This window comes from Orycteropus afer, unplaced genomic scaffold (genome assembly GCF_000298275.1).
Source record: "Orycteropus afer afer isolate SDZICR_OR568_19922 unplaced genomic scaffold, OryAfe1.0 scaffold00234, whole genome shotgun sequence".
Taxonomy (NCBI): domain Eukaryota; kingdom Metazoa; phylum Chordata; class Mammalia; order Tubulidentata; family Orycteropodidae; genus Orycteropus; species Orycteropus afer.
In genome coordinates, this window is record NW_006921821.1 from 78,230 (window position 1) to 97,202 (window position 18,973).

General features: G+C 36.7%; 1 protein-coding gene across 1 annotated transcript in view; it reads right to left on the minus strand.

Annotated features, from left to right (window-relative positions):
- Window positions 1-18,973, minus strand: part of ANKRD12 (ankyrin repeat domain 12) — a 139,013-nt gene that overhangs the window by 22,764 nt on the left and 97,276 nt on the right. The window contains exon 8 of the mRNA XM_007949005.2: window positions 6,434-11,142. Within this exon, the coding sequence (XP_007947196.1) occupies window positions 6,434-11,142 (4,709 nt within the window). The remainder of the gene's footprint in view (window positions 1-6,433; window positions 11,143-18,973) is intronic.

An 18,973-nucleotide genomic window follows, 5' to 3' on the forward strand; every position in this document is an offset into this window, starting at 1 on the left:
TTTTTTTTTTTTTTTTTTTTAAATGAACATTCAGGTGGAGTTGTCCAGTTAGCAAAAAGGAACCTCATGATAACCATCAGAGAAATGCAAATGAAAATCACAATGAAGAATTGTTCACTCCCACTACAATGGCTAAGATAAAATAAAACTAGAAAATAACATGGTGTTGAGGATGTGTGGAAAGGGAAACGGAAACGCTTATCCACTGCTGGTGGAAATGCAAAATGGTACAACTGTTGTAGAAAACTCTGGTGGTTCCTCAAAAAAATTGATCATAGAAGTACCATATGACCCAGAAATTCCACTGCTAGGAATATACCTAAGGGACTTAAAAGTGGTGATGCAAACAGACTAATGTTCATTGAAGCAATATTCACAATAGATGCATACAGCCTATGCGTCCATCAATGGATGAATGGATACGCAAAATGTACCACTGGATAGTACTCAGCACGAAAAGAGAAATGAAGTCTTGATACATGCATGGTACAGCATGGATGGAGCATGACATTATGTTGAATGAAATAAGTCAATCACAAAAGGACAAATACTGTATGACCTAACTTACATAAAAAACAAGAACAGGCAAATGTAATAGAGGCCAAAGTTTATTAGTGGTTACCAGGGGCAGGAACAAAGGGGATAACATGGAGGTTATTGCTTATGGAGCAATGAGTTTTAGTTTAAGGGTAAAGGTGGCACAGCTGATTAACGTTTAATTGATGTAAGCTGTACACACCTGTAAAAAGTTGAACTGGCGAGAGTGCGTATTTATAAACAACGAAAAAAAGAGAGCAGCTTTTGAGACTGCTTATGTACAATCAAATACCTCATGGGATTTGGTTTCTTGGTTTGGAAGTTTAGAGTCATGGGTTCATGGGACATCCAAGTTAAGTGGTCTACTATTACTGTGTTTAGCGCTTCTGTGCTATGTCCTAGTTTATCACATAGTGCCTGTGGTCTTAAAAATTGCAAGTGAGCATTGAAATTTAGTTACCTAAATCAAGAGGAAGGAGAGTGAGGAATCAGAGGAAATGGATGTGTGGCTAATTGCCTCAATGACAATGGCCTCCTTTGCCCTGAGATCAGAAGACAGGATGTTGCCTGGCTACCATTACTGAACGCTTTGATCAAAGATTCTACAGAAGAGTGCAGAACTGAATTTGAAATTCTCACAGACTTTGTGGAGCCAGTGAGGCTGGATGAACTGAAACTATTGGCCTGAGATAATTTTTAAACTAAATAGTAGTCTCACTTTATTAGTAAAGGATGTCTGCCTTGAGCACTGTGCTCTTTTTTAAGAACTATCTAAATCAAAACCAAACTCATTGCTGTTCAGTCGATTCCACTCACAGTGACCCCTTCTCAGGTTTCTGAGGCATTTTCTCTATAGAAGTAGATTACCCAATCTTTCTTCCAAGGAGTGGCTGGTGGGTTTGAACCACCAACCTTCTGGTTAGCAATCAGATGCCTTAGGCATTATGCTACCAGAGCTCTATATGGGATGAAACTCAAAGATCAGATAGGAAACAGGGGCAGTGAGCTTTTATCAGTGAGTAACAGTTCAGAATAGGAGGGTGAGAACAGTTGCTTAACTTGAAGAATATAATCAATGTAAAAAAGGCTATGGAGCATGTAGAAATTGATGGGGTATGCTCTGCTGTGTATATTCTCAACAACAAATTAAAAAAAAAAAAAAAACAACCAAACAACAAAAAACGAACCTGAGGAAAGAGCTTTGGGCTGAATATATAAATCTGGAAATTATCAATCTATAAGGGGGAGGTGCAATCACTCAAATACATGAAGTTTTCCTGAGAAAACTTTTCCTTTGCTGTGTTTTCCTTTGGGGTTTGTTCTCATTTACATTTAAATAAATCACACTTGAGATGTTGTCTTTCAGTATCTGTGAATCTCATTAACTTCTAGAACAGAAAAGTTAACACCCCCCCCCCCCCCCCAGATTTCAAGTGATGTACTATCCCCTCACCACCTGAATCTGGAATCCCTCACTAGGGTTTGTTTCTGTTGTCGCCAGAGACCATTGGTGGAACATCAGATTGTGACAAGTCTCTTTTTCTGCTTTCTCTCCCTTCTTCTTTACACTTTTGGAAACTTGACTTGTAATTTTTTCTTTTCTTCCCTTGATTTTCTTTGGAAAAATGGCAGCATTCTACTAAATTATGAGAAAAATATATGATGGAAGAATAAACTGTTAAACTGACTTTGGGAATGCTTTATCGTATTTCTAAATGAGTTTTATAAATATGTCACATAAATATGTGAGAAAAAGTTACAATAAAATGGCAATTACCTGGGTGAGAAGAAACTAATGGAAAAAACATACTAGAAAGAACAAAAAATAATGTAGAGTGAAAGCAGTGTCTGTTATTCTAGTCTCTATGTTTTTTTAAACTATTAGTTTGAACAAACAAGTTTCAGTCCAGTAAACTGAAAAGTACAGCTTTTTATGAGCAAAAGGCTGAGATTCATGTAATAGCTCTAGTTAATATGAACCTTAAAGTCACTTTGAGTTGGATAAAATAACTGTAAAAACTTCAATTTTTATTATGCTTTAAAGGGTTCTGGTATAAACTAGTGTACAAGTAAGGGCAGTACTTAACTAGCCTAGGAAACTATGGGATGACCTTGTGTGCAATGACAAGGAACTGGGACTTATCAATAGAAAACTGGGAGTTCCTCAGCATTATTAGGTGCGAGACATATAAGATTGATTCTGTACAATAAGAAGGCTAGACTAAGAGGAGAGAAGAGACTCAGAATGTTTATTTTGCTCATCTCTGATGTCTAATTTCTAGCACCATTCTTATCAGGCATTCATGTTTTTTAGCGACTGGACTAAGGAGCTAATGAGATCCTTGCACGGCACTGGTAATAAGGAAACCTGGACAGGATGTGAGATATTTCTTTGATCTAATGAACTGGCAGATGTGAAGGCAGAGGGAAGAAAAGGCAAAGGTTCAATCTTGGGTTTCCAGACTGGAAAATTATATACAGTTAATGATGATATCTAGGAAGGTAAGAGGAAGACATAAGCAACTCTGCTTTGACCAGATTTCACAGAAGTTAATGTCACAGCTAAGACTAAGACATGGAAAATGATAGAGAGGGGAACTTGGAAAGGACACCACTTCAGGAAGAGGGAACAGCATTGCAAATGTATCAAAAGTAGTGAACAAGAAATAGTAAGTTCAGTTTTGCTAACATACTGGGTGAACTCCGAAGATATGAAGCTGGAAAGGTAGGTAAGGGTCAGACTGTGAAATATATGGTTATGTCATGCTTAAGGCTTAGATTTTAAACTGCAGGTAACAGAAGACAGCTAGTCACAGCTGAGGCATTTAAACAAGGAAATGGCTTTTAATTGTTTGTAAGGGATATAAATTTAACAACAAAACAGCACACTCAGGCAAAAAGAGACTGGAAGGAAAAACCAAACCAAACCAAACCTGTGATAATCTGAGAGAGAATGACCAGGACCTTAAACCAAAGCAGTAATAAAGGGTACAGACTTGGAGAGATTCCTCAGAAAGAATGGTTAACAATTTGGTAACTGGGTTTCTACTTTGGGGTCATTATTAATTAACCAAAACCATTGCTATGAAGTCAATTCCAACTCATAGCAACCCTACAGGGCAGAATTGAACTGCCCCATAAGTTCCCAGGCTGTAATGCTTTTCTAATTTTTATTGTGATTTAGGTAAAAATTTACAAAGCAAATTCATTTTCCACACAGTTGCTCATACACATTTTGTTTCAAGACATTAACTGCAATTTCCCCCAATGTACCAGCTCTCTTCCCATTTCCTCCTTGTAGTTGTTACCTCTTCCCTGTGTCCTTCTTTTCTGTGCATTCTTTTCCCCTGAGCTCTTTCCCTGCACAGACACTGCTCTTCTGTTTTCCCATGATTGACAGCTCTAAGGCATGTATCTATGTGATGTAAATGTTCACCCTATTTGCTTGTCTATTGTTTGGCTGGAAGCCACAAGAGTGAGTTCAATTCCAGTCCCAAAGGGTCACTAGGGGCCCATAGTCTTGGGGGTCTCATCAGGCTCTATCAAACCAGAAAACCTGGTCTTTTCTAAATTATAAATTTGAGTTTTGTTCCACGTTTCTCCCACTCGATCCAGGATCTCCTGTACTAATCAATCCCTTCCCAAATGGCTGACAGTGGTAGCCCGGCACTACCTAGTTCTTCTGGCCTCATGGTCATACAGGCTAAGGTCTGCATAGTCTACTAGTCCCTTGGACTACTTGTTTCTGTGTGTCTTTGGTTTTCTTCATCTTTGCCCTAGATGAGGAGAGACCCATTTGCATCTAGATGGCCACCTGCAATCTTTTAAGACCTGTAGTTGCTACTCATCAAAGTAGGATATGTTGTTGTTGTTGTTATGTGCCGTCGAGTCAGACCTGACTCATAGCGACCCCTCCTTGGGTTTCCAAGGGAGTATCACTATGGAAGTAGGATTGCCCAACCTTCCTTCCGAGGAGTGGCTAGTGGGTTTGAACCGCCAGCCGTCTGGTTAGCAGTCAAGTGCCTTAGCCACTATGCTACCAGAGCTCCCAAAGTAGGATATAGAACAGTATTTTTATGTAGTATGTTATGCCACTTGAGCTTGATGTACCCTGCAATCATGGTCCTTAGCCCACAGGTCCACTACTTGCTCCCTCAGGGTGGCTGGCTGTGCCTAAGAAGTTGTCATAACTTTGCCCCTTGTTAGCTCTATTATGTATGTAGATATTCATACAGCACATACAAATACATATGTAGAAATATCATCTGCAAGGCTATATAATCTTTACAGAAGCAGACTGCCACATCTTTCTCCTGGTGCCTGGTAGGTTTGAACTGTAGACCTTTTGGTTAGCAGCCGAGTGCTTTAACCACAGCATCTTTTTTCATTTATAACACAGGGCTCTTTTTCTTTTTTTTTTAATTTCCTTTGAGAGAATGAGGGGTAAGTTACTCTTTCTGGTACATAGCAAATTTGAGGTGTGTAGTGGATGCTATAGTGCATGATCAGACATCCTATTCAGAAATGAGGCACTCACTCCCAAGCTATTCCAACTGTTTAGTGTTGGTGGCTGACACATCTGGCTGGAGTCCCTCTCTATGAATTGTCTTTAAGGGAGGAGAGCTGGCTGCCCAAGGTCATGCTCCCTTCCTGAGAGGACCCTACCTATGTGAAGGATCATCCCAATCCACAGCTCTATGGATTCAGCTGTGATCACTGTTGCAACTGTATCTCAGTTCATTGTCTCACTCTGTCCAGTCTGCTCCCCTCACACTTACAGGTATTGTTCCTGATATTACCTATAAACCTCTTGCATACCAATCAGTTTACTTCCTGGAGAACTCAACTCATGAGTAAGGTGCTGGAAGATGCCTAGGAGGTATCCATGCTTAGGTACTAGAGCTTAGCAGAGATGATGTTGCTAGGTAAGAACATCTGGGGAGGAACTGGCACATGAAGACTGCTAAAACCATGGATATGGATAAGCCTACATTAGCAGAGCACATAGAGCAAAAAGTCAACTGAAGAGTGTGGATCCCTGGTATTTAAAGGATGGGTAGAAGAGTCATCAAAAAAGGTAGAAAAAGGTTAGTCACTGAAGTAAGCAGGAGGGGAGAATTTTAAGAACAAAGAGGTCACAATGTCAAATGTTAAGATCAAGTAGAAAGAAAAATGAAAAGAGGTGCATAAGCACTGCATAATGGTTATGGATCAAAGTGGAAATGAGAAAATTTCTGGTGCAGACTACTGTTCAAGAATGCGACTGAAGACAGGGTGGTAGCTTGATAGTCTGGCACAGAAAAGGAGTATTTTCCTCCTCCCAAGGATGGAAGAAACCTGAATATATTCTGAGTAGGTGAATAAAGGCCAAGTAGAGAGGGAAAACTGAAAAAAAAAAAAAAAATATATATACTAGCAGGATCAGTGTTTTAATAGAGGAAGGTTCCATAGAGATTGGAAGGAATAGGCTCAAAAGTACATGTGAAGTCATTAGCCTTCAAATAAATCAAAATACCTCCTTTGAAACAAAAGGAAAAACAATTAAAGAAAAGAAAATAATGTAGACTTGTACTGTCCAATAAGGCAGCTGCCTCTAGCCACAAAAGGCTATGGAGCACTTGAAATTCGATAGTCTGAAATTGAAATGTGTTATCTAAGCACACCAGATCCTGAAGACATTTGGAAAAAAAAAAAAAAAAAAAGCAAAATATCCTAATGATTTTTTAATATTGATTTTATGTTGAAATGATATATAGTAACTAAAATGTATCAGAATTAATTTCACATCTTACTTTTTAAAATATGGCTACTAGAAAATTTCAATCAAAGTATGTGGCTTGTATCTTATTTCTACTGGACAGCATTGCATACTGTATCAAGTTTTGATGTTACTTACTGTGGGAATACAAATCTTGCTTAAGGGATTGCCATCCAGGAGGTAAGATCCATTAAATGTCACATATTCATCATAATACTGAGGTGCCTGAGGAATAACACTACACAACAATTTACGCTTTTCTTCAATTTTTTTTCTTATGTGCAAGTATTCAAAATATGGATTTGCTCTCTCTGAACTGTATGGCTGAATCTCATCTAATTTCAGAGAATCTACGATGGCTGCCAGAGATTGCTGAGTTTTCTCTTTGGCTTGTAGTAAAAAGGGATTCACTTGTACAGGCTGAGGAACACGAGACACTTTCCTTTTCCGTGGATGGTGAACTTGAGGATCCTCTTCTTCAGTTAGTCTTATTCTTCCTCTGGGAGATGAAGATTCATTGTCTTTTTCCGACAACAGTGCACAGCCAGCAAGGAACTGTTTGCTTTGATTTGCCATTGTATTTGTTCTGTTTCTAGTCACTCTTTGAGGAGTCTGGTTTTCAGTTTTTTCATCTTCAGCATTTTCTCCTATTTCTACTTTAATGAACTGACTATATTTATGGATTTCTGGTGGAACTGATTGTTGTGAATGGCTTTCCAGATTTGATAAAATGTTTTGTTCAGATTCTTCATCTTCAATGGAAAGCAAACACTTTTCACTTTCAGGACAATGCTTTGGATGATCTTGTTCATTTAGGTTTTCTTTTGGCATCCTTGCATTCATTTCACATAAATCAGAACACTTATCATTCAAATGAGTTAAAATGAAACTCTCCAGCTTGTTACCTTTCTCATGTGAAATAATTTCAGTATCAGTTGTGCTATTTTCAACCTCAAGGCAACTGGAAGATTTATACATTAGTTTGCTAAATGCATAATGTGTATTTAACTGGGAAGATGCATCATTTCCATTAAAGTCCTTTTCTGATGGTAATACAGGTAAAGTATTAGCCTTCTCAAAAGCTGGTGCTGCTTCTTGAAAGGTGCTTTCAGAGTATACTGAGGCAAAGGCATCTGTCTTTGGAACATCTGCTGGGACAAAAGTATTTTCCATTTCTTTTGCAGAGTCTCTATCAGTATCTAAAACAGAACTGTTCATTTGAACTGAATTTTTTTGTTGTAAAATACTTGGTTCTTGATTGCCAACATATGACAAAGACATATGTTTAGAAGTAGATTCTGCATCTGAAAGTGATTGGCTGTGGAAAGAGCAAGGTGGTTGTGAAGGCATAAAGGATGCTGGGTCCTGAGCACAAGAATTTCCTGTCAGTTCGGACTGGTGTAGAGATGAAAAATCAGTATTTTGTTCTTTCAGTATTTTGTTTTCAGAATTACAGAAACCCTGACCAAAGGAATCTTGATCAGGGGCATTAGAATTTAGGCAGGTAAAGTCATTGGTGCTTAATGACTCCAGTCTGTCAGCAGGTAGCTCCCATGATTTATTCTGGATCACACCAATCTGATTAGACAGCTGTAACTGCCCAGGACTTTCCAATAAAGTGTTTATTGGAGCAGTAATTTTGATATCAGCTGGAATATATTTGCTGCTTACAGCCCTAGTTGGAGACACTGCAAAACTGGATTGTATGTTAGACATATTTGAAAGGTCTCTTTCAGGCACATTGGAGGCTATGTCAGGTTTGGGAGAAAGGCAAGTATCTCTCAGCCCAGCTAGTAAGTTACCTTGATTGCTTTCTTCTGATAACGTTTGGAATTGCTTTGCATGTTCACAAACGACAGATGGGATGCTACATTTTCGAACTTCTACGGTAGGTCTACCCTCATTTATAACTAGTTTAACATCTTCTACGGAAGATGACCTGAGGTGGGATGTTGGAAATCTGTTTGTGTATGTTGGTTTAATCCGCTCTGGCAGTTCAGCCAGGCTATCCAACTCCCTTTCATGAAGGGCGGGAGATTTGGCAACTGGCAGAAAAGGTGACTGGGAAAAGGACATTTGGGAATCTGAACCTTCTAACATAAAATCAGAGTCATACTCAACTGGAGGTCTCGGGGTTGTCACCGTAGTATGGCAGGAATCTTCTGAGCTAGCAACTGAAATCATGGATACAGATCTGGAGCTGAGACCTGGTTTTTCACTTTCTGATCTAGGAGACCTATTTAAGTTAGTATCCGAAACAAAGGATGACTTCCCTAAATTCATTAAATTTTTGGTGTCAAGAGATTGTGATCTGTTACTTACAACATCTTTAGACTGCTTCTCCCTAGCATAAGCATCAGTCAGCTCTGAACTTTTTGACCTAGTAAGTTCTTTACTTTTGGATTCAGCTAGTGAATGCTTTGCTTTGTCTTTATCTTTTAATTTAAGTTCTAAACAGTTACGATTTCTCAACCGTTCCTTTTCTTTTTGCTTAATTTTTTCCTTATGTTTTTTGTGCCACTGTTCTATTTCTAGGTCTTTAAGGCTTAGCATTCTTTCAAAACTTGTTTGCATTAAATCATCATTAACTAACCTCTTTTCTTTAGGTCGAGAATCTTTTGATGCTGGTAAAGACTTAAGTTTAGGTTTATCTGCTTCAGATTTTAGTTTGAGTAAACTATTTATTTGGATTTTATCCCTATGTTTGTCTCGTTCTTTGTATCTATCTATATCTTTATCTTTTTTATCTTTTTCTTTCCCATCTGGAGTTTTCAAAGGTTCATCTTTTGTTTTTTCTTTAAGGGATAAGGATTTTTCATGTTGTGCTTTACTACTCTCTGTTATACTTGACTTCTTCTCTTCCTGTAAGTGTTTAGAGTTAGTTGTATTTACACTTTCTTTATCTTTAGATTTTTCCCTTTTATCTACCTCTTTATCTTTTTCCTTATTTTTGCCCTTTTCTGATTTCATGTATTCACTATTATCTGATTGTTTATTTTTTTTCTCCATCAAATGCTTTTCTTTGCTTTCTGCAGGATACCTCTCTTTTTCAGTTTTTTCTTTGTCATGTTTCCTATCCATCTTTTCTCTACTTTTCTTTCTATCATCAGTTTTTTTAATGGAAGTCATATTTTTTATCTTTTCACCTTCTTTATGGCATTTCTCTGTGTGATGTGAATATAGCTTGTCCTTTTCTTTAATTCTATCGGCACATTCACTGAGATCTAATTTGTCTTTCTCTGACTTGTGATCGTGTTTTATCTTCTTCTCTTTTTCAGAATGTTTTTTGTCAGTTTTTTCAATGTCCTTTTCTTTACTTTGAAATCGTTTCTCAAACTTTTCCTTATTTTCCTTTAAATGCTTGTCTTGTTTTTCAATGTCTATTTCCTTTTCTGTTGAATGTAACTCTATAGGTTCCTCTTTAGCACTTATACTCAAAGAACTGAATTCTGTTTCTCTATCTGTGGATACACTTTCTCTCTCTTCTTTTAAATCTTTTACTTTTTCTTCCCTAAAAGATTTCTCATTTTCTTTTTTAATCTTTTCCCGTTCTTCCTTAAAATTTCTCTCTTTTGAGATATACTTTTCCTTGGCTGATCTATCATCTTTTATATTTTTTTCCAACTTTAATTTTCTTTCTAGGGTTAGGCTCTCATGTTCCATATTTAAAAAAAGATCCTCAGTTTCATCACTTTTAAAAAAATTCTCTTTCCAAAATTCTCTATCAAATTCCACATTCCTCTGCAGCTCTTTAGCACAATCCTTACTTTTGTATTTTTCTTTTTCACCTTCAGTTTCTTTTCTGTGCTTCTCTTTTTCTCTATGTTTCAATTTATGTTTTTTCAATGTTTTACCCTCTTTATCCATTTTTTTCAGTGTGCAGTCTGAATTTTCAAATGTTGGACTATGATCTTCTTCCTTTACTTTGCTATTTGATTTTTCACCAAATTCTAAGTGGAAATCTTTCTGATGTTTGCTTTTTTCCTTATGCTTGTAAGATTTTACACTTGAGCTTTCTGGTGAGAATTCAGATTCTGTATTATCATATCGAACAAGATCAGATTGCAATGACATTTCAGAACTTCCTGGTGACAAACATGTCTTAGTATGTTCTTGTTTTAGTGGTGTTGATTGCTTTTCACTTAGTCCACAAGAATGTTTAGGAGATTTTCCAGTGGAAATATGAAATAAATGTAATGAAGCATCATCTTTTGGGCTAAATGATTTCCTAAAATTCCCTTCCTCTCTGGTCTTCTCTGAACAATCTAATGCAGGGCTAACTGTCAAGTTTGTTACTCTGGTATTTTCTTTCCCCTCTTTTTCTTGTTTCAGCTCTTGGTTCTCTTTATTCTTGTTCTGGTTCTTTAATTTTCTTTTAACTTTGCCTTTTTGCTTGTGTTCATTTGATGCCACATACTCCTTTTTGGTCTGTATGTCAGAATTTGATGTTTCAGGGACAGAACATGGAGTAGAAATCTTTTTATTTTGAAGAACTTCTTCATCTGAACTTTCAGAACTTGAATACAAAACTCTAGATGATTTCTGTTTTTTACTTTTAAATGATTTAGGATAGAAAGCTTTTTCCTGTTTTGAAAATAAATTGTTCTTTTCTATTTCAGATTCATTCTCTTTTCGTAGATCTTTCCTAAGAATATGCCTATCATCAATCATTTTATTTATTTCTTCATCATCATCATCTTTGAACTCATACTCATCAAGGGCAGATGGAAGAGGTGCTTTATTGGGAATTATTTGTTTACTTTCACAGATGAGAGAGTCTTTCTCTGTTTCAGAGTCAATATTGTCATCAACACTGGAAGGATTTACAGATCGAGCCTCTTCAGAATCTAGGATAAGAAAAGAAAATCTGTTGATGGTCAAAAGACAAATGTCAGAAAAATAAGGATGAGAGAAAAATATAGTATATACAGTAAATATTTCAAACAATTCAGAAAAAAATTATTTCAGGTTTGTATGTGAAAAATGCTACAGAAATATGTAAAGATTCTGCTTCTGTATTGTAGAACAGCTTTATAGAGTTAAAAAGGATAAGGTCTTTTACCACAGTATTGGGGGACACCAGACTCAACTGGAACAACAAAATACCTAAAAGTCTTGTTCCTCATCCTACATTGGTGAGTAGCGACTGCAGTCTCAAAAGCTTTCAAGTGGCTATCTAAGACGGACCTAACAGTCTCCTAGAGTCAGAAGTGAAGAGTGCAAAAAAAAAAAAAAAAAGGCATTTGGAAGCAGTCAGCCCTGGGACAAGATGGCCCTCAAGACCAGAAGAACTAGAGGGTGCCTGGCTACCATGCCTATCACTCAGGAAAGGATCAAATCTGGAGATCCTGGATAGAGTGGGAGGAAAAATGTGGAAGAAAATCCAAAATCTCAATAATGACCAGAATTAATGGTCGGATGGAGTCTAGTGAGACCCCCAAGGATTAAAACTCACTCCTATGGGCTGACTCACAGCCCAACAGTAAATAAGATGTACACACACACCACTCAACCCAGGGTGATGCACCCACATACTCTATGGAAATGCAACCCTTGGAGCAATCAACCATGGGGCACCAGAGGAACAACATTAGCATGGAGGAAATGCAGGACATACAGGAGTGCATGACTATGAGGGGCATGGGGGCAGGAGGGTTACTGGGCAAGGAGGGAAGGAGACTGGGTTAGGGTTGGGGATGGTAAATGGGGAGTGAAACTAAATGTACACATAATGTTGAATGTAAAACAAATTCTTAAAAAAAAAAAAAATAGAGGGTCAGTGAAAAAGAGGAAGGAGACCTTAAGCAAGATGTACTGACACAGTGGCTGCAATAATGAGCTCCAACATAGCAATGACTGTGAGGATGATGCATCACCAGGCAGTGTTCTGCTGTACATAGGGTCACTATGAGTCGGAGCTGACTTGGCAGCACCCAACAACAACAGTGGTGAGGTTAATACATTTTAAGGTATTAATGAGTGAAAATAATGTATTCTGAGATTTTGTAACAAGTGCATTATGAAAATACAGTGATTTATACTGGTGAAAAAGTCACAGGTACAGCCAATGCTATTGTGGTTTATTGCCTGAATACATAATAGAAGGAAAAGCTAAACTTTTATTTAATAAAAATAAATATGTAATATTTTATCTTATTCAAATTCTCAGACATTGTGAATTCTGGGGTTCATGGATTCTAGGTTAAGAACCCTGGGTCTACAGGCATGAACAGACATCATTCAAATGATAACAACAATATACAATGGCAAATTGTGTGTGTGTATGTGGAGCAGAAAAGATAAGGTCTTTTAGACACTTCCAAAAGCACACAATGTTTTGAACACATATATAAATATAAATATATATATATTATTAAAAAGGTATTAATTTAGAGCAGTTTCATTACCCAAAGGTCTGGATTCAGGGGGAAACATTACCTATTAAATGCTATTTAAAAGTTGCAAATATATACGACACTTTTTATGGAGGGAATATTTAATTTAAATCAGATTCCTGGACCCAAAAAATGATTAAGAACCACTAACTCAAAGGGCTTAATAAGTAAACAAAATAGATTGTTTTGCTATGTTTCAGGAAATTTACTAGTAAAACTATAGGGAAATCATGCTATTCATTAATAGTTTTTATTATACAAGAAAAATGACTACTTGGTAAAAATAAAATCAGAAAAATTAAATGAAACATAGCTCCAATTACACAATCAAGATTGTAATAGATAAATGTGATAATGTAATTTTAAAAGCTGTTTACTTCTGTTTTATTCCTTATAATTTATTTATTTTTACCTTTTTATTGTGATTTGGATGAAATTTTATACAGCAGATTTGTTTTACATTCAACTGTTCTTATACATTTTATTTTGTGACACTGATTACATTCCTTGCAGCGTAACAGCTCTCTTCCCACTTCCTTTCTGTGACTACATTTTCTGTGTCCTTCTTGCCTGTACATTCCTGCCTCCCTAACCTTTCTCTCTGTGCAAATGCTGCCCTTCTGATCTCCCATGGTTGAGTCTCCTAAGGACCACATCTCTCTGGTGTAGTTGTTCAGACTGTAGACCTGTCTGCTGTCTGGCTGAGAGTTAAGCCATGGGGGAAAAAAAACCACAAAAACTCACTGACATAGAGTCGGATCTGACTCATAGCGACCCCTCCTTGAGTTCCCAGGGTGGTATCACTACAGAAGTAGATTGCCCAATCTTTCTTCCGGAGTGAGTTGAATTTCAGGCCTGAAGGGTGACTTGGGGCCAAGGTCTCAGGGGTTTTACCAGTCTCTATCTGATCACTAAACCTGGTCTTTTTAATGCTTTTTTAAAATTTTGTTCCACATTTTTTCTCGCATTCTATCCCAGATCTCCAATTTTGATCCCTTTCTGAGTGGTTGGCATTGGTAACTAGGTACCATCTAGTTCTTCTGGTCTCAAGGTCTCTTCCCTGTAATTTACACTAGATAAAAATATAAAATTTGGTACAAAAGGGGAAATAATAGACTCAATTATTGCATATTTTTAAGTACATAAAAATTTAGTTTTATGAAATTGCTTCCAAGCTGCTATATAAATACATTGAAAGTACTGCTAGATTTGATTTTGTTTTCTTTTTTCACATACTTTTTTTTTTCTTCCCAGGTTGCAACTGTTCCTAGCTTAAACACTGTATACATAATCTACTTGAAAAGAAACCCAAGCCTCTAAGGGAAAAGAAAATCAAACTCATAATAACATGATAAACACTCATTTGCTATATATTTGATATTAAAATTATAAATTCATTTTAATACATTAAACTTCTTATAAAGTAATCTAGCTTCCAAATATTTTCCTCACATGAAGCTTTAAATTTAAGAAGATCTTTGGAGTGTCTGTGAGGTAAATGGCACTGTACTAGGAGCTCTGAGAGATCCCATCTTTTTTTCTTGGAGATGTAGCAATATTCTAACACAGTATTATAATTTAGTGCCAATGAGCAACAGTTAGTCTGATATATTTGTTATACAAATAAACATTTTTGGAATTATAGTTGCTTATACTGAAAACGGTCTGAACTTCCAGTTATCAATATTATAATAGACAGTATCACACTACAGTACTTTATGCTGCCAAATGATACATCTATCTTTAGCAGTATTTGGTCCGTTAAATGAATCACAGAGCATGTACAACAGGTGTTATTTTCTCTTGTTAACACTTTATAATTAGGTATTGAGGACTTTACCTGCAGTTTTCAATTTTTACGGTTTATGTGTGACTATTTCTATTCCATTTCTCATTAGATTATTGGTTTTACTAGAAATTAGGAACTTTTTTTTTTCCTTTGTATAAACCTCAGTACGATTTCTACACTTAGAATTGGCCTTCATTAAGTATTTATTAAGCTCCACCAGGCAGGTGGGTAGAGATAAAAGGGTAAAAAGAACACATTCCCTGCCTTAAGAGTCAACAGCACTCCTAAGAGTTATAAAACATAATAGCTACTAAAATGGCAGTAGATCCTAGCTCCAAAGGGTGAACACAGAAAAGAGCCTGGCTTAAGAAAATTGGAGAATTAAGGAAGTCTTCTCAGAAAAGCAGTACTGAAGATGAGGCATGAAAAATATATAGGAATTTCAGGCAAGATATAAGGGCATGAAAATATTCTATAAACAAACAGTTCAAATCACATACCATTGCAAGTTTGCCTTTTTTCAATTAACACAGCTCCCAAAATTTATTTTCTTCATTATTATTTTTTAATGGCTGCATATTATACTGAATTAATATGCCACTATCCATGTGTTTGTACTTCCTTCAGTGTAATGTCACATTTTCTTTACTGTTATTTTCTTCAGGTCTTTTTTTTTTTTTTTTTTGCCTATGCATATTAATACATTACCTGATTATATCATACATACAATCTTATGTACATTTTACTTAACATTATGCCATAATACATACCATTTTTCAAAAACTTTTTGTGATTTGAGTGAATATTTATAGAGCAAGTTGGTTTTCCATTCAACAATTCATACACATTTTGTTTTGTGACACTGATTGCAATCCCTACAATATAATATCACTTTTCCCACTTCTGCTCTCTGTTTCTCGTTTCCATTTGTCCTTAATTTTCTATCCCTTTCTGCCTTCTGAGTTTCATCCCTGGGTAAAAGCTGCTCTTTTGATCTTATATGGCCAATTGTTCTAAGGAATGTGTACCTCTAAAGTGTTGCTATTCATGTTACAGGTCTATTGCTTAACTGAAAGTTGAGCCAATGGGGTGAGTTCAGTTCCAGGCTTGAAGAGTGACGAAGGGCCACCATCTCGGTGGTTCCATGAGTTTCTATCAGACCCACACACCTGGTCTTTTTTATGATTTTGAGTTTTAAATACAACATTAAGTGTTCAAATGCAAATTTTCTTAAAGGAGCACACACATCATTTGTATTATTTGTGTTTCTGATTCATCAATTAAAGGTAACTTAGCAATGCTCTCCAACGTGATTTTTTTTTTTTTTTAAATTGGTCTCTTTAAAAGATTCTTTTTCAAAAGGGAAAAGAAAGGTAGGTTTTAACATAACTTGGGGGCTCAGGACCATGGTCTCAGGGGACATCATGCTCAACTGGCACACACAGTTCATAAACATTTTGTTCTACAACCTAATTTGGTGAGTAGCAACTGGGGTCTTAAGAACTTTTGAGTGGCCATCTAAGATGCAACTATCGGTGTCCTCTAGTCTGAAGCAAAAAAGGGTGAAGAAGATCAAACAAAGTCATCTGCAAACAATTAGTCCGAAGATAAGATGGACCATGAGGACCTCAGCCTCCATGACTCAAGACCAGAAGAACTAGATGGTGCCTGGCTATCAATGCCAACTGTTCAGAAAGGACAAAATCTGGAGATCCTGGATAGAGTGGGAGGAAAAATGTGGAACAAAATTCAAAAACACAAAAATGACCAGAATGCTGGTCAGAGACAGACTGGTAAAACCCCGAGACAATGCCCCCAAGTTACCCTTCGGGCCTAGAAATGGACTCACTCACAGGGATTGGCTCTCAGTCCAACAGCAGAAAGACCTACATACAGAACACTTACCACAAGTTGATGTACCTACCTACTCTAGGGAGATGCAACCCTTGTATCAATCAGCCATGAGACACTAGAGGGACAGCACTCACATAGAGGGAAAGCTGGACAGACAGGAATGCATGGATGAGAAGGACACAGGTCAGGGAAGAAGAGTTTTTTATGATTGGGGATGGTAATCAGGGTCATGAAATCAGATGTGCATGAAATCAGATGTTGAATGTAAAACAAGTTTGCTATGTAAATTTGCACCCAAAACACAACAAAAATAAATAAATAAATAAAATAAGTTAGCTTGATGAAAATGTCAATGAACAGAATTTAGAAATCATCATAACCTGGCTTTGGTTACTGTGCTACACATACTCATCAGGCTTATTCTTCTGCAAACCAGGTACTACAGTGCCAGATACAATAACAAACAATTCATTACTCTCAAGAGTTTGGCTAGTTTGTGAATATTCAGTAAACACTACTACCTCAATTAGATATACCATTTCACTTCCAGACCAGACAGAAATTCCTTTTCTTTCCTAAGCAGGCCACACTTTTTAATCTACTTCAATAATCCAGAAACACAGACCAACCTGATCCTGGAATTCTGCGTAACTAAAAATGTTTATTCTTCCTTAGTAGGTGACTGCTATATAAGAAAATCATCTAAAATCTCCAACTTACCGGTTATTTGCTACATAATTAATATTTCATTTTCATAACAATTGTGTGAGATAGTATTACCATTCCCATTTAGCATACAAGGAAATGATTTAGAGCTGTTAAGTAACTTGTTCAAGGTCACTTCATTATTAAGGGATTGTGTCCCAAAGTGTTTTGTCTGACTTCACAGTGTTCTACATTGCTGCCCATTTTCCCCTCCTTGCTAACACATTAGCCAAGTTCATATACTACTACTCCAAATTTTCATGTGTATTTATGAGCAGTCTGATTTTTATATTATTTCCTACATGTGTAGTGCCTAAGGCATTTGACTGCTAACCAGAAGGCTGGAGGTTCAAACTCGCCAGCGACTCCTCGGAAGGAAGGTTGGGCAATCTACTTCTATAGTGATACTGCCTCGGAAACCCAAGGAGGGGTCACTATGAGTCGGATCCGACTCGACGGTAGTTTTGAGTTTGCGATACGCTTAACTGGGAGATGTTTGCATTGCTACTTACTTATCTTTATTTGGAGTGGTTTGGAAGGAGCTAACTATTACTGGTTTGCAACCACTTCAAAAGGTATGCATTTTGTTTTAGCCTGTTATGCTGATCAATAGGTTATATAAGGTGCAAAGAGAAAGCTATTTGCTTCATAATATATCCTCAATACATTCCACTTATGTTGGTTGAATAGGTGTACATACACTTACACCACTTAGCTTCCTATAAGCTTCCATCATTAACAGCACCGGTCTAAATCTATAGCACCCAGAGAATGAGAAACTTATTTTTCCAATTGTGGAGTGTGGATGTAAAGATGTGAGTGTGAACAGCAAAGAAAAAGAAAAAGGAAAAAAGGGCTTATTTATGGCATTTGGCAGTGCTTCAAAGGAAGAAGGCCACTGTAATTGGCTCTTTCTGCTTTCCACATCATTCAATAATTTTTTCAAATATAATTTGGTGACTTATATTTAGGGACTTTCATAATACCTAGCATTAACTTCTGTTGTGAGTCATACAGTGATCCTATAGGACAGAGTAGAACTGCCCTATAAAGTTTTCAAGGCTGCAAATCTTTATGGAACCACATTGCTTCATCGTTCCCCTGTGGAGCAGCTGGAGGTTTAGAACTGCTGACCTTTTAGTTAGCAGCCAAGTACTTAACCACTGCGCCACCAGGGCTTCCCAGGCCTAGCACGGTAGGTGCTTAATGAATGCTGAACAAATAGGGAGTTTTAGAACTGAATTAAGACATCAGGAGAATCAAGTGCAGGTTCTAGGGCAATAGGAGGCCTACAGAAAGGAATACAGACATCAAATACAAATTGTATTCACTTTACATTTAATTTGCCAATCACTACTGTCTAGCTAATTTATTGCTAACATCTCCTTAAACCTGGCAAACTGAAGAGGTTAAAAATTGTATCCATATTAGTTCTATCACTGACTACATGAAGCATAGATGTTACTTGGTTTGCTTTACCAGTAATCATTAGCATTCGTTATAATCTACACTTCCATACATTATGAACTGACATGCTGATTCTCCTATTTTGAGCTCATTCTTTCATATGTCAGCCAAAAGTTTATTTTTACACAGTGGCACCATCTTTCTGCAGAGGTACATGTAAAATTATTTGAGTATCAATGTAATTGGTATTTTACGAAAATGGAAATACTGATGATATTAATAATACAATTAAGATAAGGACAGAAATTGTCAGATATGATGAAAGTAAAACATTTTCAGCCTCCCTCAGGAGCTCATTAAACTGAAGGTTTTTGAACTATGAAGTAAATGTAAATTAGACAACATATATGAAATAGTAGATTTAGTCACAGGATATGTCAACATTTTAAGAACTGGCAAAAAAAAAAAAAAAAGATTTAAAACTATAGAAAAAAATCAACATGTAAAAGATTTTAATAATGCAGAAGA